Below are 16723 nucleotides of genomic sequence, written 5' to 3'. Positions count from 1 at the left end.
TGTTTGTTTCTATTTCAAACGTCCTCTTGCTGAAGTTCCGTCTGCTTTTTCTCTGTAGCTGATGTTCATTCAGAGCAGAGGTCAAGTTCAGTTAACCATTGAGCTGCTGGACACAGAAGAGGAAAACTCGGATGACCCTGTGGAAGCAGAGGTAAGGACAGCTTGTCCAGAGAGCTCACTGTGGTGGTCAAGGTTGCCCTGGATCAGAGTGTCCAGCTGAGTGGTGGCGTGGGCTGTTAGCACACACAAGACAAAGAAACATCAAGGACATGCCATAAAGCTTCCGGTGATGTGAGCAGGCAAATCCTTCTTGGTTTATTTCGTATTAGAAAATACTCAAAACCACGTAAAGAACCATTGTACCTGCCTTTTTGGGCATAAGATGCACAGAGCCTTCAGAAGGGATGTTGTGTTCTTCTGCATGACTTCCAGCTTAGCCTCCTCAGCCCTCGCCCGTTGTTTGGTGGGAGGGTGGTGGCTGATGTGTGCTCTGTGCTTGCTTCCAGCGCTGGTCCGACTACGTGGAGCGGTACGTCAACTCTGATTCTACCTCCCCTGAGCTCCGCGAGCACCTGGCCCAGAAACCCGTCTTCCTGCCCAGGTGAGTGGCCAGGCTGTGCTGGGAAAAGCTCATCTCATTCCATCCCCTGCTGTGTGCAGAGACACTTCCCACTAGACCAGGTTGTTCCAAGCCCTGTCCAACCTGGCCTTGAGATCCACCACCTAAGCTGAGCTACACCCAGCTGTGCCGTGCCAGGAGTGGGTGCTAATTCCAAGAGGGGTTCTCTGGTTTGCAGGAATCTGAGGCGGATCCGCAAGTGTCAGCGTGGTCGGGAGCAGCAGGAGAAGGAAGGGAAGGAGGGAAACAGTAAAAAGTCCACGGAGAACATGGAGAACCTGGACAAGGTGGAGTGTAAATTCAAGCTGAACTCCTATAAGATGGTGTACGTGATCAAATCAGAGGATTACATGTACAGGAGGACCGCGCTGCTGCGAGCTCAGCAGGTAGGAGCCAGCCAGAGAATGGGGTGGGCTGCTGGTGTTTCCTGGGACCCAGGGGAAGGAAGGAGGCCTTGCCCTTCCAGCTGTTTGGGAAGCTGTAAAGGTTTGGGTTTATCCAAGATGAAGAGAGCTTGTGACTCTAGATGGGTGAAATTAGGAGGATTGCACTGGAGGAAACTGATCTGGCCATCTGGATGCTTTGACACTCTCATTTTCTCATCTTATAGGAATATTTCCATCCACTTCTATCATGTATTTAGGTTTATAAAACAACTACTTACCATGTTTCTTGCTGATGAGATACAGGTAGTGGCTTTAGTTCATCAGTTGTAAAGTAATTCTCTTAAACTTTGCATCCACATCAGATGTGAGCGTTTTATTGCAGCATAGTGACTCTCTGAAATGCTGACACTGAAGATTCTGATTGAATTCCGTCTATCTCATTCAACTGGCACAAACCTCAAGGAAATGTAAGCTTATAAGCAGGATACTGTGTGCCAGTGTTCTTCACAGAGAATCTGAGCATAAATTCTTGAAGTGTTGAATATGTAGTGTGCAGCTTGGCCTTTGGTTACTGGAATACACTGAGGGAGCTGTAGAAGCTACATTGGATTTTAGAAACAAATCTATTGGATTTAGCAGTTAACACCCCAAAGCAGTCAGTCTTTGGGAGAAGAACAAACAAACAATAAAATCTCTTAAGTTTTAATCTGGAGGTTTAATTATATTGGCTGTTTTCAATTATGACTGTAGCCATGGCTTTATACCATCTGTCCTCCATTTTCCATTCCTTAGGCAGATGCTCTTACCCAAAAAATTGCAGTTCTTCCTCTCCTGATGCTTCTGTTAAGTCAGAGCTTCTTGAGCCTGTTAGACCTGATCTGGGTCTTAATTTTCTGTAGCAATTGTGTCCCCAGTATGTGTAACGCACGTTGAACTTGCTCTTTCCTGGGACTGTGCCCCTCTCGGGGGGCTGGGGACAGACCCCGAGGGCTGGGAAGAGCAGGACTTGCTTGGTCCTGGCTAGCAGAGGAGACAGCAGCATCTTCTGGGCAATGCAGAAGGGACTCACTCTCAGCTGGGCGTGCAACTTTCAGGCTCCCGCTGGATATGTCCTGTGTCCCTAGCCCATGAACTGCTGTATTAAACAAAGGGCATAAACTTTTTTTTATTTCTGAGCTCATTTTGCCACATTTTTGCTTGGAGAGGAGACTCAGGGGGACCTTCATCAGAGCTTTCCCTCTGTCATTAGTCCAGTGCCTGCATTACAAATTGCCTGTGTGTTTGATCCTCTTGCCTGTCTCAACCAGTAGCCAAGCTTGGTGTTATGCTGCAGTTTGGGGCTCAAAGCTGCCTTTTCCTAACGCCTCTCCCTGTTTCTGCAGTCCCACGAAAGGGTGAGCAAACGGCTGCACCAGCGGTTCCAGGCCTGGGTGGACAAATGGACCAAGGAGCACGTGCCCCGCGAAATGGCAGCCGAGACAAACAAGTGGCTCATGGGTGAAGGCTTGGAGGGCTTGGTGCCCTGCACCACCACCTGTGACACAGAGACCCTGCACTTTGTCAGCATCAACAAGTACCGCGTCAAATACGGCACGATATTCAAGACACCCTAAGAGTCCCCCGGGGCGAGGGAAGAGCCCGGGAGATGTGTGTGTGTGCGCGCATCCAGGGAAGGAGGGAGATGCTTTCTCCCCTCACTGTGTATCTCCTAACGTGGCCACTTGACTAGTGCGTGGCTGGTACAGCCTGTCCCGGCGGGATTCCCCGTGGGGACGCGGATCTCCGCCCGGGGCCGTGGGCTGCCGGCCCTTTCTGGGCAGGAAGGACCCTTCTCTGAACTGAGCCATCCCAGAGAAACACCACGAGCTCGTACACACCAGCAGCGTTGAGGCTTTGACTCCCCGGAGGCCCCGAGCAGCGAGGGAGGGGAGCAGGATGCTCTCCACCACCGGCCCGCTTGGATGTGTCCCCGAAATCCGCAGGTGCCTGTCGCCACCGGATTCTCCTCTCCTAGCGGGCTCCGGCGTGGGGCCATGGGGCTCCTCTCGCTCCCTCCCCTCCCTCCCAGGCTGGACTCACCCTGTGCAGATCGGTCTGTCCTTTCTAGTGCCAGTGGAACTGTTTAATTTTTATTTTGGGTTTTTGGTTTTTTTTTTTTTTCTTTTTTTTTTTTTTGTACCTGCTTGTTTACTAGTCTCTCCTAGTGCCATGCACCAGCTTTTCACACACATGTACGTACACACACACAGCAGAGAACAACACGATTTTAACATGTTCCCCTCCTTTTTTGTAAATAAATGTACAAATTGTCAATTTTTTTGTTTTTTTTTTTCTTTTTGTTTTTTTTTTTTTTAATTAAAGGAATTATGCTTGATGTGCTAGCATAACTGTACTAGCTTCTTGTGTACCATAGTACCAGGTGGCTTGAGAATTAGTACCGACAGACCGATGGAGACATTTATTACACTTTTTACCAAAGGGAGTTATCATTGTAGTGCTTTTGTGTGGAAACTTTTTTCTCCTTTTTTTGTAAATAAAAAAAATTATGTCTTTGTTCTTAACTGGAGGAAGACACTCGCTCACCCACAGCCGTGTTCCTGGTCTGAAAGGTGCTGTTGCAGCATGCAGGTTTTGGGGTGGGAGAGGGGAGGGAAGAGGGAGGTGTAATCCCAACCCCTTTTCTAAGGCTGGCAAGAGGAAACAGCAGAGGCAGCATGTGCATTTGGGGGTTAAACAACTGAAGTATAAGCAGCCTGAAAGAAATATAAATACAGAGTATATAATTTTAATTTTTTTAAATGTTTGGCTTTTTTCCTGGTGGGTAATTTTTATCCACCTTGTCTTCCAGCTCCAAGGATCTTCGCTTTTGGGAAGTGTTGCTGAGCAACTCAGCTGGGGCTGATTGTGCTGATGTATTTTTCCCTTTCTGTGTTGGAGAAGACATCATGGGAAATACCAAGCCAGTATTTGACAGAACTGCTCTGTGTGTGTGTGTGTGTGTGTGTGTGTGTGTGTGTGTATGTGGGCAAGAGGAGGAGGAGGGACTGGGGGGTGGGTCTTGGTGCATTTCACTCCAGAAATCCACATATGGGATATATATTTTTTTAAGTAGAGAAATTTAATGCTGGCAGATATCTAAAATGTGGGGGAAGATTCTGAATTTAAAAATAAAGAAGTAAGCACAGACTTGGTAAGCCACGACAGCCACCACTGCACCGTGTCTCCTCAAAAGGAGGTGGCTTTCCTAGCAAAAATCCATGCTGCCAGTCCTACACACCTGGCGTGGCTTCCATCGTCCCTGGATAGGGAGCCACGAGCAGGGCTCTGCCAGGGCTTCAGCCCCTCCCAGGAACTCACTGTGCTTTGAGACAGCAGGTTCACAGGATCACAGAACGGCCTCGCTTGGAAGGGACCCTAAATATCATCTAGTTCCAGCTTCTCTCCTGCTGCCACCACAGCTCCTTCCCTGCTGCGGAGAGAGGCCGGGGAGCCGGGCTGGAGAGGGGACCTGGAGCCGGGGTGGCAGCACTGCCCCGAGGGGCCACGAGTCATTGGCAGCTAATGCACAGCAGGCAGGTCTGGAATGGGAGCCTCCTACGGAGAAGAGGGAGAGAAGGAAGAGCCCAGCAGGAGCTTTTCACACTTTGTTAGCAATAAATCACCCGTTTCTCCTCCTTTGCTGTAACCAGGCAGGAAGGGGCTCTCATGTGTCCTCTTCCATTCCAAAGGTGTCGTGCACTCTCCCCTGTTCTTTCTCCCCTTTTGTTATTCTGGTGTATGCTCAAGGTGCTGTGGAAGGGAAAACCTTTGGTGATTTAGACTTTTGGCCAGCTCGGAAGTACCAACTGCTGCTGCTTGGTGGAGGTGCTAGGCCAGGAGAGATCTGTGCCTGCATGTCATTGAGCCAAGGGGGGCTGGTGCAGGTCCCTGGGACACACCTCTGCCTCTGGTGCTCCATCTGACATCCCAGCTCTCCTCCCAGCCTGGACAACAGCAGAGGTTTGCTTTTTTCTAACTTTCTTTTTATTTGTTCTTGCTTTTTGTATTCTGTAATGTGATCCTCGGCCCACAACCCATGTGATTTCTATACCAATGTTGTAAACTTGACTGTAGCGCAGTATTTCCATTAAAACATCAGGGCTGAGCATCGTGTACAGATTCTTCCTTCCCTCCTGATGATAATGTCAGTTTGGGGCGATTTGGAGGCAAACCAGGACATGGAGAGGAGGATGCAGGATTGCTTAGGCTGAGGGACAGCGATGAGGGGGGTTCTGCCTTCTCACCCAGGGAGCGCTCAGGGTGGGATAAGAATCTTCTCCCAAATTTGACAAGCAAACACATCCCCCCCAGAAGCATCAGAGACCCAACCATGGCCGCAAGGAGCTCTCAGCAGAAACGAGCAAGAAACTTGTCTGTTCGCTCATGAAATCTCCCTTAGGGCTTCTGAGCAGCCACCTCCAAGCACGCAGCGGGGAAGATCATCAACTCACCTCTTCACCAGGGAGAGCTTGTGAGGACTCACCCGCACAAAGAGCTCTGAGACACCAGCTCCAACCCCACCACGGGCACAGCACCACCGAGACCTGCTACTCACGTGGGCCCGAAAGCCTCTCCCACTTGAGCCGGCCCGAATTCCTGCACGACAGCCTCCTCGTACGGGATGCGCCGCGGAGGCTGGAAAGAGGAGAGCTGGAGGCGAGAGGAGGGCGATCCCCGGGGCCGCCCCGATCCGCAGAGGGCCGGGCGGGCTCCGGGCGGGCTCCGGGCGGGCTCCGGGCGGGCTCCGGGCGGGCTCCGGGCGGGCTCCGGGCGGGCTCCGGGCGGGCTCCGGGCGGGCTCCGGGCGGGCTCCGGGCGGGCTCCGGGCGGGCTCCGGGCGGGCTCCGGGCGGGCTCCGGGCGGGCTCCGGGGCTCGGTGGCGCCTGCGCCGCGCGGGGCGGGGCCGGGGCTCGGCCGCTGCCATGGCCGCGCTCAAGAACCGGCGGACGGCCCTGGAGCGAGTGGAGAAGTTCCTCTCCGACACCTACTTCACCGACTGCAACCTGCGGGGCAGGTGGGCGGCGGGGGGGACTCTCCGGGACACCGCCGGGATGCTGGGCCAAGCTCCGGCGCGTCCCCTCGGGGTGGGGACGCTGCCCCGGGGCGCTGCCGGCTCTGGGTGCGGGGGCTCGGGGAGCTCGCTGGCCTCACACTGAGGGGACAAATCTCAAACACACACACACACACACACACACACTCCTTCCTCAGTCGGCATGGAGCGCTGCCTCGGGCCTCCACGGCACAGCCCCTCAGCCCCCCAGCCCTCCCCTGGCCACCCGGGGTCAACAGGGCCCTTTATCACTCAGCGATCTGTTAACATTGTTGAGGGTGCTGGGTGGTGGCAGGGCGGTTCAGCCGTGTTGTGAAAGCTCTCTGTACCACCCCTGGGCTAGTCCGTGGGGGACTGATCTTGCTCGTCTTGTGTCCTGGCCATCTCCGACCGCAGGCTTTTTGGGGATCGCTGTCCAAAGGCATCGCTCTCCTACTTCCAGACTCCGCGGCGCATCCCGTACGAGGAGGCTGTCGTGCAGGAATTCGGGCCGGCTCAAGTGGGAGAGGCTTTCGGGCCCACGTGAGTAGCAGGTCTCGGTGGTGCTGTGCCCGTGGTGGGGTTGGAGCTGGTGTCTCAGAGCTCTTTGTGCGGGTGAGTCCTCACAAGCTCTCCCTGGTGAAGAGGTGAGTTGATGATCTTCCCCGCTGCGTGCTTGGAGGTGGCTGCTCAGAAGCCCTAAGGGAGATTTCATGAGCGAACAGACAAGTTTCTTGCTCGTTTCTGCTGAGAGCTCCTTGCGGCCATGGTTGGGTCTCTGATGCTTCTGGGGGGGATGTGTTTGCTTGTCAAGTTTGGGAGAAGATCTTATCCCAGCAGTGGTCAGATAAGATGCCACTGATGGTCTCTCTGGGGTTCCAGAAGGGCACGGGTTAAATCAGGCGTGTGTGTGGACAGGCAGCGTCCTTGTGTGTGAATCCCATCAAACTCGTGGGCTGTCCCCACTCTGGTTTTCCCATGGAGGGCTCTGAGGAAGTGTGCTTTCCCTCAGGAGAAGGTCACACAGTGGACTGAGGGTGCTGCTTGCTCTCTTCCAGATGGCAGACGTGCTGGTTTAAGGTGGAGCTGAGCATCCCCCCGGCATGGGCAGGGCGGGAAGTGCACTTCGTCTGGGAGAGCGATGGGGAGGGCATGGTGTGGCGAGATGCCCAGCCTGTCCAGGTATGGAGACACGGATCAAGGGTGTGCCAGGTGCCCTACAGTGGTGACCTTTGGAACCCCTGCCACGTTCTGGGGTGGTGCATGCAGGGCTCTCTTCCTGTTCTTGTGCCAACAATGATCCCACAGCATGTGGGACCAGCCCCTCTGTCCAGCTGGACTTTGGGGTATCTTATCCTGCCCATCCAGCCTGCTGTCATGGATCTCTGATGACATGTGCTGAATGTGCCATCTTCCTGTGCAGGGATTGACTAAGGAAGGTGAGAAGACCAGCTACATCCTGACAAGAAGCCTGAAAGAGTCAGAGCCCCACAGGTGGGTGGTCAGGCGAGCCAGAGCCCCCCACTGCTGGGGGACCTTGGTGTTGTTGGAAGCCAAGAGGCCGAGGACACACACATCCTTGTCTGTGTCCTGGTGCTTGTGATCTGCTCCCTGATGGTTTCCTCTTGTCCCCACAGCCTGACACTGTACGTGGAGCTGGCCTGCAATGGGCTCTTTGGAGCTGGCAAGGGCAGCATGATCGCCCCTCCAGACCCAGACAGGAGGGTTACCCTGAGCAAGGCTGAGCTGGTTGTCTTCAACAGAGATGTCTATGAACTGCTGGTGGATCTGGAAATACTGCTGGACATGGCACAGGTCTGGGAGCTCCTCTTCCATTCTTTCATCTTTTCCTCAGCTTCATTGCACCTCCTCCTCCTGCTGTTCTGTGACCTGAGACCTTAGAAGAGAAAATGTTGGCTGCTTCTGCTTTAGCACAATTGACACTGTCTGGGCTTGATGATCCTCATGGGTTCCTTCCAACTCAGGATATTCTAGAGTAGGAGAAAACTGAATTGAGAGAAACCACGGGTGTTTTTTCATCCACTTTCTGCTCCAAAGCAGGATATGTTAACCACAGTCCCCTGGAATGGGCATATGGGATTTGGAAGGCATGTGAGAAAAGGCAAAAGGCCGTGTTTGTGAAGCAGAGACATGGTGTTTACCTGTTATGACTGCCTGAGATAGATGTTGAAGGGAGGTAGCAGGTTCTCCTGCAGGCAGGTGACATCTGAGCTGATACAGTGGCCAGAGTCATACTTTTATCCCTCTCAACCCCAGCTCCTCGGGGAGGAAAACCAGAGGAGTTTCCAGGCACTGTACACTGCCAACCAGATGGTCAACGTGTGTGATGTTACCGACCCCTCCACCTTCCCTGCTGCACATGACCTGGCTGCAGCCATCTTCAGCCAGAGGAACGGCGAGAGCCAGCACACCATCCATGCCATGGGACACTGCCACATTGACTCTGGTGAGAGCAGCACAGCGCTCCCTCTCCTCTCACCTGGAGGCCAGAGTGTGCTGCCCAATGGGAGAACCGGCTGCCCTTGGGCTCCAGGCACAGGATACCATGCCTTGAGAGAAGGGAATGGGCCCTCTGTGCTGCCACATTGCTGGTGTGTCACTGGGGCAGTGTGGGAGTGTGGGTCTGACTAGCTGTGCCCTTTGGAGCACTGATGGGACTGGGGATGAGGGATGAATTACAGTCTGCTGTCTTCTACCTGCTGGGCTTCAGCCCTCGATTCCCCATCCCAGGAGGGGTTTCAGAGAGGTTCCAGCTCTGTGCGGAGCTTGTGTTAGGTAATAACCATGGGGGGGCCGTGCCTGTCCCTGCAGCCTGGCTGTGGCCGTACGAGGAGACCATCCGTAAGTGCGCCCGGAGCTGGGTCACCGTGGTCCATCTGATGGAGCACAATCCAGAGCTCACCTTTGCCTGCTCCCAGGTGAGTGATCTCCCTCTGCACACCTCTCCTCTGCTCGTGGCATGTTGCTTCTCCAGCAAAAGGAGATGGGGGCATGTAACGAACCAGGAGCGTTGCAGAGAGAAGGGACAGGGTGTGAGGGGAGCTGGGGCTGATCCCTGGGCTCTGGCAGGCGCAGCAGTTCGAGTGGGTGCGGAGCTGCTACCCCGGGCTCTATGCACGCATTCAGGACTTCGTGGCCAAGGGACAGTTCATTCCTGTTGGAGGCACCTGGGTGGAAATGGTGAGTAGCATGGTGAGCCTGGCTTGCCACACCCTCCTTGTGCCGTCCTCTGGGACCAGGCCTGACACTGCAGGGGAGAACAGGGCCTTTGCTGAGTCTGTCTGGTGGGCGATGGTCTCCAGGCCTAGGAACAGCAGCTGTCCGAAGTGTCCAGCCTAGCACAAGTACAATCTTCCCAAATTGTTCCCTGAGAAAGGAGCTTTGGACTCCCTAGTGTGTTCCTCCTTTTCCCCTCTGCTGAGCCCTGCTGAGGTTCTCCCCACAATCTGCCAGGTCAGGTGGGTGGGAATGGAGGTCTTACAAGATCTCTCCTTCCCTGGTGCCTGGCTTTCCTCATGGACTCCCTGTGCCTTCCCCCAGGATGGCAACCTGCCCAGTGGGGAGTCCATGGTGCGGCAGTTTCTCCAGGGACAGAGGTTCTTCCAGGAGCAGTTTGGCCGGATCTGCTCGGAGGTACTTGTTCTTTTCCATCACACCTTCCTTGCCCACCATCCCCTTTTGCCCCTTGCTCTTTGTGAGGTTGGGCTGACTTGTGTGTGTCCCTCTCCCTCTGCTCCCGTGCTCCCAGTTCTGGCTGCCAGACACGTTTGGGTACTCGGCCCAGCTGCCCCAGCTGATGCGTGGCTGTGGGATCCAGCGCTTCCTCACGCAGAAACTCAGCTGGAACCTGGTGAACTCCTTCCCGGTGAGCTGTGCTGCCTTCTCCCCAGGGGATGGACTGTGGGTGCTGGAGTCTTCTGCAGGGCTGGACCACCTGTTGGTTCCACAGTTCCTCAGTTCAGCTAACACAGGCTCTGCTTCCAGAAGCCACGAGGTTTTGGTGACAGTGATGTCCTGACAGGCTTTAGGAGAGAGGAAGGATGTGTTTAGAGATCCCAGTCAAGCCCCTGGCCTAGGTACTCCTACCTCCACATGGGAAGCTGTGACTTGTGTGTGTGTCCAACAGACAGCAAATCCAGCCCCTGCCTTGGTGACATTCCCTGTTCTTGTCCTCTCCTTGAACTGATCCATCAGGGCATCCTGCACCTCTCTGGAGAGAAAGTGAAGGCCCAGTTTGAATCCTGAAGAGGCTCTGAAATGCTCTTGTGCACCACATTTTCCCTTCTCTCCCCTCCAGCATCACACCTTTTTCTGGGAAGGCATTGACGGTTCCCAGGTCCTGACCCATTTCCCCCCTGGTGATTCCTATGGGATGCATGGGCGAGTGGAAGAGGTGAGTGAGGTTGCCAGACCTGCACAAGAAGGGCAGTGCCAGCCCTCTGAGGCCAGGTGTGAGGCTCCTGGGAGAGGGCACTGCCTCGGAAGGCAGCATTGTTGGACAAAGGCTCTTGGGGTGCCTGACTCCAAGATGTGCCCACACTTGATTGAGGCACTTTGGGCCAGGGAAGAGGAGCGAGACTGGGCTTTGCATCCTAAAGACTGACCTGGCTTTCTTGTATGGAGCTGTGGGAGCTGGGGCTGGGTACCAGGGGATTGCAGCTGCCCAAAAATCCCTCCAGATGCTGAAAACAGTGAAGAACAACAAGGACAAAGGCCGTGTGAACCACAGCGCGTTCCTCTTCGGCTTTGGGGATGGAGGAGGGGGACCCACGCAGAAGATGCTGGACAGGATGAAAAGAATGAGTAACACAGATGGGCTGCCCAGGTGAGAGGAGAGTTCCCATCCCCTCTCCTGGCAGGGGCATTTGCTTTGAGCCAGGCCTGGCCTTCAGCAGTGCCAAAAGAAAGGGAGAAGGGCAAGCAGAAGGCTGGGAAGGATTTTCAGGGAGATGGACTCTCTCCATCATCAAGAGCTGTTAAGAATAGGTCCACAGGGCAGCCATGGACTGCTTGTGACCCCTCAGGAGAGCTGTGGGGTGAATGGCCAGCACAGCAGCTGTGCCTGGCTGTCACCACCTGCCTGGGGACTGTCTACAGGAGAGGGACAGAGTCACAGGGTCACAGGAGAGGGTGGGAGAAGGGTGAGGGGAATACTTGGTATGGTTGTGTTGCAGTTCATGAGGCCTGTCATCCATGGCTAATGGATGCACCATTAGCCGTGTCACAGGCTTCTGTCCAGCTCATCACTGTCTGTGTGTCTGTCCCACAGGGTGCAGATCTCCACTCCTGACCAACTCTTTTCTGTCTTGGAGAAGGAGTCATCCCAGCTGTGCACCTGGGTGGGAGAGCTCTTCCTCGAGCTGCACAATGGCACCTACACCACGCAGGCCCAGGTGAGGGTCCCACTCCCAGGCAAGGGGGCCATGCAAGCTCGAGACACCTGCAAGCAGCCAGCCCTCCTGCAGTGGAGCTGGGATTCTGCTGCTGGTGTGAGAGTTCCACTCCCAGCTGCCCACTTCCTCAGCATCTTCCTTCTGTCCTTAATTGGCACCAGATAAAGAAGGGGAATCGGGAATGTGAGCGGATTCTCCATGACGTGGAAGTGCTCAGCAGCCTGGCTGTGGCTCAAGACACAGCGTTCCAGTATCCTGCCAGCCAGCTCCAGCAGCTCTGGAGGTGAGGGAGTGTATGAGCACTGGTGGTACTGGGAGAGAGTTCAGCGCTGCAGCGCTGTGTGTACACAACCCCTGCCATAAACTGATCTGGAATCTACCCGGAAAGAATTTGCTGCTTTGCTTGATTCTCCTGCTGAAAGGTAACTCCAAACCCTCACTGCTCTGCTGTCTGGAAGCTTCATTTCCTACCGAAGTGTCTTCCTCCCCAGTTCTGGCTTGTTTGAGCTTGTGCAACAACGTATCTCGTAGCCCTGATGGGTAAGAACAAATAGCTCTTACTGCCCGTGGTTGTGGTTTACTGAGATGACAATTGACAAGCCCTAACGTGAAGGGATTTAAAGGATGTTGTGGAAAAAATCCTTTTATCTCAAGTGTTAGGTAATGGGGGAATAAGGAACAGTTATTAAGTTTGTCTGTGTTGCAAACAGGGCTCTTGTTTGAGAGAAGAGCTTGTTCTAAGCCAGCACAAATCCAGTGCTCTCTGCCACTTTCTTCCCTGGTTTCTGCTCTCTGTTTTAGGTTATTGCTGCTCAACCAGTTCCACGATGTCCTGCCAGGCAGTTGCATCCAGCTGGTGGTTGAGGATGCCCTGCAATACTACACAGGTGAGCAGGGAGTTTGGCTAGGAGGGCGCTCACCTGTGGGAGCAGGTCCTGCCTGGTGGGGCTGCGGGGAGGTTCCAGCCCTGGACTGCCAGGGCTCGGCTGCCTCGGCTGGCCTGTCTGAAATAGTGTTAGATTAGCAGGGAAGCCAAGGGATTGAGCACCATCCCAATTTATTGGCTTTTCTACTTGCTGCTGGCATGCCAGGATAGACTCCCACCAAGGTTTGTTTCTGCCTGCCCAGGGGTGCTTGCAGGAGCTTTGTTAACCAGAATTTTCCAGCTGAGCTGGCACAGCTCATTGTAATCTTGTAATAACAAAGTTCAGAATAATTATACACTTGAATCACTAATAGATAATAATAATTAATGATAATTAGCAGTTGTAGCTTGGAAGGAGATAAAGTGTGTGTGTATTGCATGGGGAGTGCCAGAAGCTCTCTCAGAGCCAACTCGGGCCCTTTTATTGCCCAGAGATCCGCAGGGCTGGTGCTCAGCTGCAGGAGGAGGCTGTGCAGTCCCTGTGCAGGGATCTGCTGCAGCCCGAGGCGTGCAGCACCCGGAGCACCCTTGTGTTGAACACGTTGTCCTGGGAACGCACCGAGGTGATCTCCAGGCCTGGGCCAGATGGAGCAGAGACTTTGGGTATGTCTGACCTGGGAGTAGCTCTTGTATCAGAGTTCCTTACAGGGGCAGAGATAGCTAACACGGAAACACTCTGCCTCTCCCTGCCTTGGGGAGGGTTTTATTGACTGATCAATTTGTTCTTTGGACAACTTGAAAGGAGATGAAATCCCCTGAAGCATGCATGAAGAAGAGGAGGGTATGGGAGGAGGCAGTAGATCTGACATGACAGCGGCAGGGCAGCAGTCGTGTCACTTAGGGTTCAGTCTGGGGTGAGTGTTGGAGCAGAACCTCTTTGCTTTCCAGCTCTGGTGACAGTCCCCAGCATGGGCTATGCTCTAGTGCAGGAGCCATTTGTGCCTCCTCAGCCTGTGGCAGTGAGGAAACAGGTGAGCACAAGGCAGATTTCCTCAGGTCTGTGTTCCCCACATCGGAGGTTGTTTGAGGAGAAATCAGGGTTAGGGTTGAAAGGAGGAGAAATCTAAGGAATCCACATGTTAAATTTGCATTGGAGTCACTCAGCTCCCGCAGCTGTGGGTCTGTGACACCTGTTTCTGGCCTTTTCCCAAGGAGGATGGCTCCATTACCATGGAGAATGGGGTAATTGCTGTCTGCCTGGACATGATGGGGCGCCTGACCTCGCTTCAGCTGCTGGACTCGGGGAGGTCTGTGTCACTCAGTTCCTGGCCCTGAGCTCCTCAAACCTCTCCCAGGACTTCTCACTGTGCACCTTTCTCCATTGCCAGTCCTTCTGATGCTGCTGTTCCCCTGTTCCACTTTCTTTCAGAGAGTCAGTCCCAGATGGCTGCTATGCCAACCAGTTTGCACTCTTTGATGATGTTCCCCTCTACTGGGATGCCTGGGATGTGATGGATTATCACTTGGAAACCAGGTAGAGGAGCAGTGCGTGCAGCACTTGGATTTTGGCTTTGCCCTGAGATTCTTGCCTCCCTGTCAGTCCTAGCTGTAAGAGAGCATTCTCTCTGGAGAAGTGAGTGCCTGCTGTGTGGGTGGCTGCTATTGGGATTTGGACTATCTCTGCTTTCATTCCTTTCTCTAGGAAGCCAGTGACAGCACTGCTGAAGCCTCTGGAAATCACCCTGGCTGGGGGCCTGCGGGGAAGTGTGAGGTTCTCCCTGCAGGTCGGGAAAAGCAGCACCTTAACCCAGGAGATCATCCTGGATGCCATGTGCCCATACCTCCGCTTCCTGACCCAGGTTTGGCCCGTGGCTGCTTGTGTGTCACTAACATCCTGTGCAGCTGGGAGCTGAACCTTGTGCCTGAATTATATCCCCCCTCCCTGTTTTCTTCCCTGGAGTCCCCTGCTGCCTGTCCTCCTCTGCAGCAAGCAGCCCAAGGCTGGGGGTCCCAAGGGTGGAAGTGGGACCCACCAGTTCATCCGTGTTGAGACTCTGGTGTGTTTCTGTTGTAGCTGACGTGGACTGGCTGCTGCACACCGGGACACGAGAAGTGCAGTCTCTGCCTGTCAGTCCCCCACGGTGACATCCTTCTGCTGCCACATTTAGGTGGAGTGGAAGGAGGCTCACAAGTTCCTGAAGGTGGAGTTCCCCATGCAGGTCCGGAGCACAAACGCCACCTACGAGATCCAGTTCGGCCACCTGCAGCGGCCAACGCACTGGAACACGTCCTGGGACTGGGCTCGGTTCGAGGTGAGGAGGGAGCTGCTCTGCTCCTGGGGCTCAGCTGCTCCTGTTCGGGGCAGTAGCTCCGTGTGGTGAACACATCCCTTGGTGCCTGCTGCAGGTGTGGGCTCACAAGTGGCTGGATCTCTCTGAGCATGGCTTTGGGGTAGCTCTGCTGAACGACTGCAAATACGGAGCATCGGCCCACAGGAACATCCTCAGCCTCTCCCTGTGAGTTAGGGGTGGGTGATGGGAGAGCTGCTGGGGCACTCTGCCTTCTGAGGTGTCTCTCGGAAGTCAAGGCAACACCTGCTCCTAAATGACCTTAGTTATAACAGGGAAATAGTCTGGTGGGTGGCTGTTTTCTGAGAATTTGGCTGACTTACATTATCTTAGTCAGTTAGAACTAATTCCTGTGAACTGTGCTCAAAGACGATTCAGGAGATATCTGACTCATATTTGTAGCAGGTAGCTTTTCTGTTGCTAACCAAAACACACTCCAGGAAGGGAGGCTTAAGGAGAGGACAGGAACAGGAGTGGTAATGTTATGGGTGCATACAAAGCTAGAAGAAACTGCCTATTTCAGTTTGACTCTGTCAGCCACAATTTTCACAGGATGACACACCAGTTTTTTAGCTTCTGGAACTGTCCAGGGTCTGTTTGCTGTTGCGTGTTTTGCTTCCACTTCAGGGCCCAGCCTCGAGGTAGCAAGGGAAGCAGCTGTCACAGAGCTCTGGGTGACAGTGGGGGCTGCCAAGGCACTGGTCTCACTAACCTCATGTTGCCTTAGGCTGAGAGCACCCAAGTCCCCCGATTCCACGGCAGACATTGGGCACCACCAGTTCACCTACGCTGTGATGCCTCACCAGGGTGAGCGACAGAGCTGGGGACATGCAGGGTGGGAGCTGCTCCAGGGAGCCTTGGGTGAGGGTGCCTCTGGCTGTGTGTGTACAGAGGCTGACCAGAGAGAGGTTCTTGTGCTGCAGGTTCCTTCCAGGAGGCCGGTGTGATTCAACAAGCCTACAACTTGAACTTCCCCCTCCACGTGGTCCCAGCCAGCAGTCCCCAGTGCCCAGCCTGGAGTGCCTTCTCTGTCAGCTCACCTGCCATCGTGCTGGAGACTGTCAAGCAGGCAGGTGCTGGGGTAGAGGAGGGGAGGGCAGAGGGGCTAAGGTGCTGTTGTTGAGCAAGGCTGCTCTTTCAACCACACCAAGTGGTGGTCAGGCTCAGCCGAGCGCAGCAACTTGTGTCAGAGAGGCTGTGCCTGTCTCATCTGTCTGAACTGCCCCAAAGGCCGAGGACAGACCTGAGGCTGTGGTGGTTCGGCTCTACGAGGCCCATGGCAGCACAGTCACCGCCTGGCTCCAGACCTCCCTCCCCGTTAAGGAGGCGATGCTGTGAGTCCATGCCAGAGGGCTGGGGGTGCTTGGGGATGGAGATCAGTCCTTCAGCCTTGTGCTTTGCCCCCCAGCTGTGACCTCCTGGAGCGTCCGGTTGCGAAGGGCCACCTGCCTCTGGAGCAGCAGGGCCTAAGGCTTTCCTTCACACCCTTCCGTGTGCTCTCCGTCCTCCTGGTCCGGAGCTGCTGACACCAAACATCGCCCCTTGCTGATGCTGCAGCCACCTGGACCAACACTCTGAGCTTGTTCCCCATCCCAAGAGTTGTGCAAGGCAGCAGTTCCAGAGAAGGGCACTGTCCCCGTGTCCTGAACCCAAGTGTCGGAGAGCAGCGCTTGAACAGCCCCGCTCCTCAGGGAAGGAGGACAGCTGCCCACTGCCCGACCAGGGTAGGTGGTCTTGAGTGAGTTCTGAGCTCATTTAAGTGTGGACAAAGGTGCAGACAGGCTGGTGGCCCTGAACAGCTCTGCTCCAGCTGTAAAGGTTTGGGGAGCAGCAGCTTCCACAGTGACTCCTGTGTCGCAGCCTTCATCTTGCCCAGCAGTGAGTGTAAAAACACACTCCACTCCTCCCCTTCTCCCCCTGCCTGCTCCTTGCACTGCCCTTGCAGAAGAGGAAACACAAAAAAATCAAGAGAATTACATAAGAACAAGCTCCGCCCTGTTTTCTTAACTTGTTTCAAGGTAACT

General features: G+C 54.5%; 2 protein-coding genes across 3 annotated transcripts in view; both read left to right on the top strand.

Annotated features, from left to right (window-relative positions):
• The window catches only part of SIN3A (SIN3 transcription regulator family member A), a 32862-nt gene extending 29296 nt beyond the window's left edge, over positions 1–3566 (top strand). For both annotated transcript variants that reach the window (XM_068204389.1, XM_068204388.1), the window contains exons 18-21: positions 59–151; positions 507–601; positions 798–1005; positions 2388–3566. In XM_068204389.1, coding sequence (XP_068060490.1) covers positions 59–151; positions 507–601; positions 798–1005; positions 2388–2618 — 627 coding nt within the window. In that variant the 3' untranslated portion in view covers positions 2619–3566. The remainder of the gene's footprint in view (positions 1–58; positions 152–506; positions 602–797; positions 1006–2387) is intronic.
• Positions 3567–5918: 2352 nt separating this feature from the next.
• MAN2C1 (mannosidase alpha class 2C member 1) lies at positions 5919–16686 on the top strand. Its single transcript, XM_068204390.1, has 26 exons — positions 5919–6057; positions 6490–6615; positions 7131–7254; positions 7496–7566; positions 7710–7887; positions 8350–8539; positions 8905–9011; positions 9163–9273; positions 9634–9726; positions 9842–9958; positions 10391–10486; positions 10773–10918; positions 11363–11486; positions 11648–11769; positions 12288–12373; positions 12844–13014; positions 13300–13382; positions 13564–13658; positions 13781–13885; positions 14054–14210; positions 14520–14663; positions 14758–14867; positions 15427–15506; positions 15623–15768; positions 15930–16033; positions 16108–16686. The coding sequence occupies exons 1-26, from the start codon at positions 5966–5968 to the stop codon at positions 16223–16225; spliced, it is 3096 nt and encodes a 1031-aa protein (XP_068060491.1). The 5' UTR covers positions 5919–5965; the 3' UTR covers positions 16226–16686.
• The last annotated feature ends 37 nt before the right edge of the window (positions 16687–16723 follow it).

This window comes from Anomalospiza imberbis, chromosome 13, assembly GCF_031753505.1.
Source record: "Anomalospiza imberbis isolate Cuckoo-Finch-1a 21T00152 chromosome 13, ASM3175350v1, whole genome shotgun sequence".
Taxonomy (NCBI): Eukaryota; Metazoa; Chordata; class Aves; order Passeriformes; family Viduidae; genus Anomalospiza; species Anomalospiza imberbis.
The sequence above is the reverse complement of the archived record's forward strand: the minus strand, read 5'-3'. Positions and strand labels throughout refer to the sequence as shown.

Bases quoted from the DNA above. Each gene is read 5' to 3' on its own strand.
- MAN2C1 (XM_068204390.1), top strand. From the start codon at position 5,966: ATGGCCGCGCTCAAGAACCGGCGGACGGCCCTGGAGCGAGTGGAGAAG. The intron at 7,567-7,709 runs GTGGGTGGTCAG...TTGTCCCCACAG, and splicing joins AAAGAGTCAGAGCCCCACAG to CCTGACACTGTACGTGGAGC. The intron at 14,211-14,519 runs GTTTGGCCCGTG...TGCCACATTTAG, and splicing joins ACCTCCGCTTCCTGACCCAG to GTGGAGTGGAAGGAGGCTCA.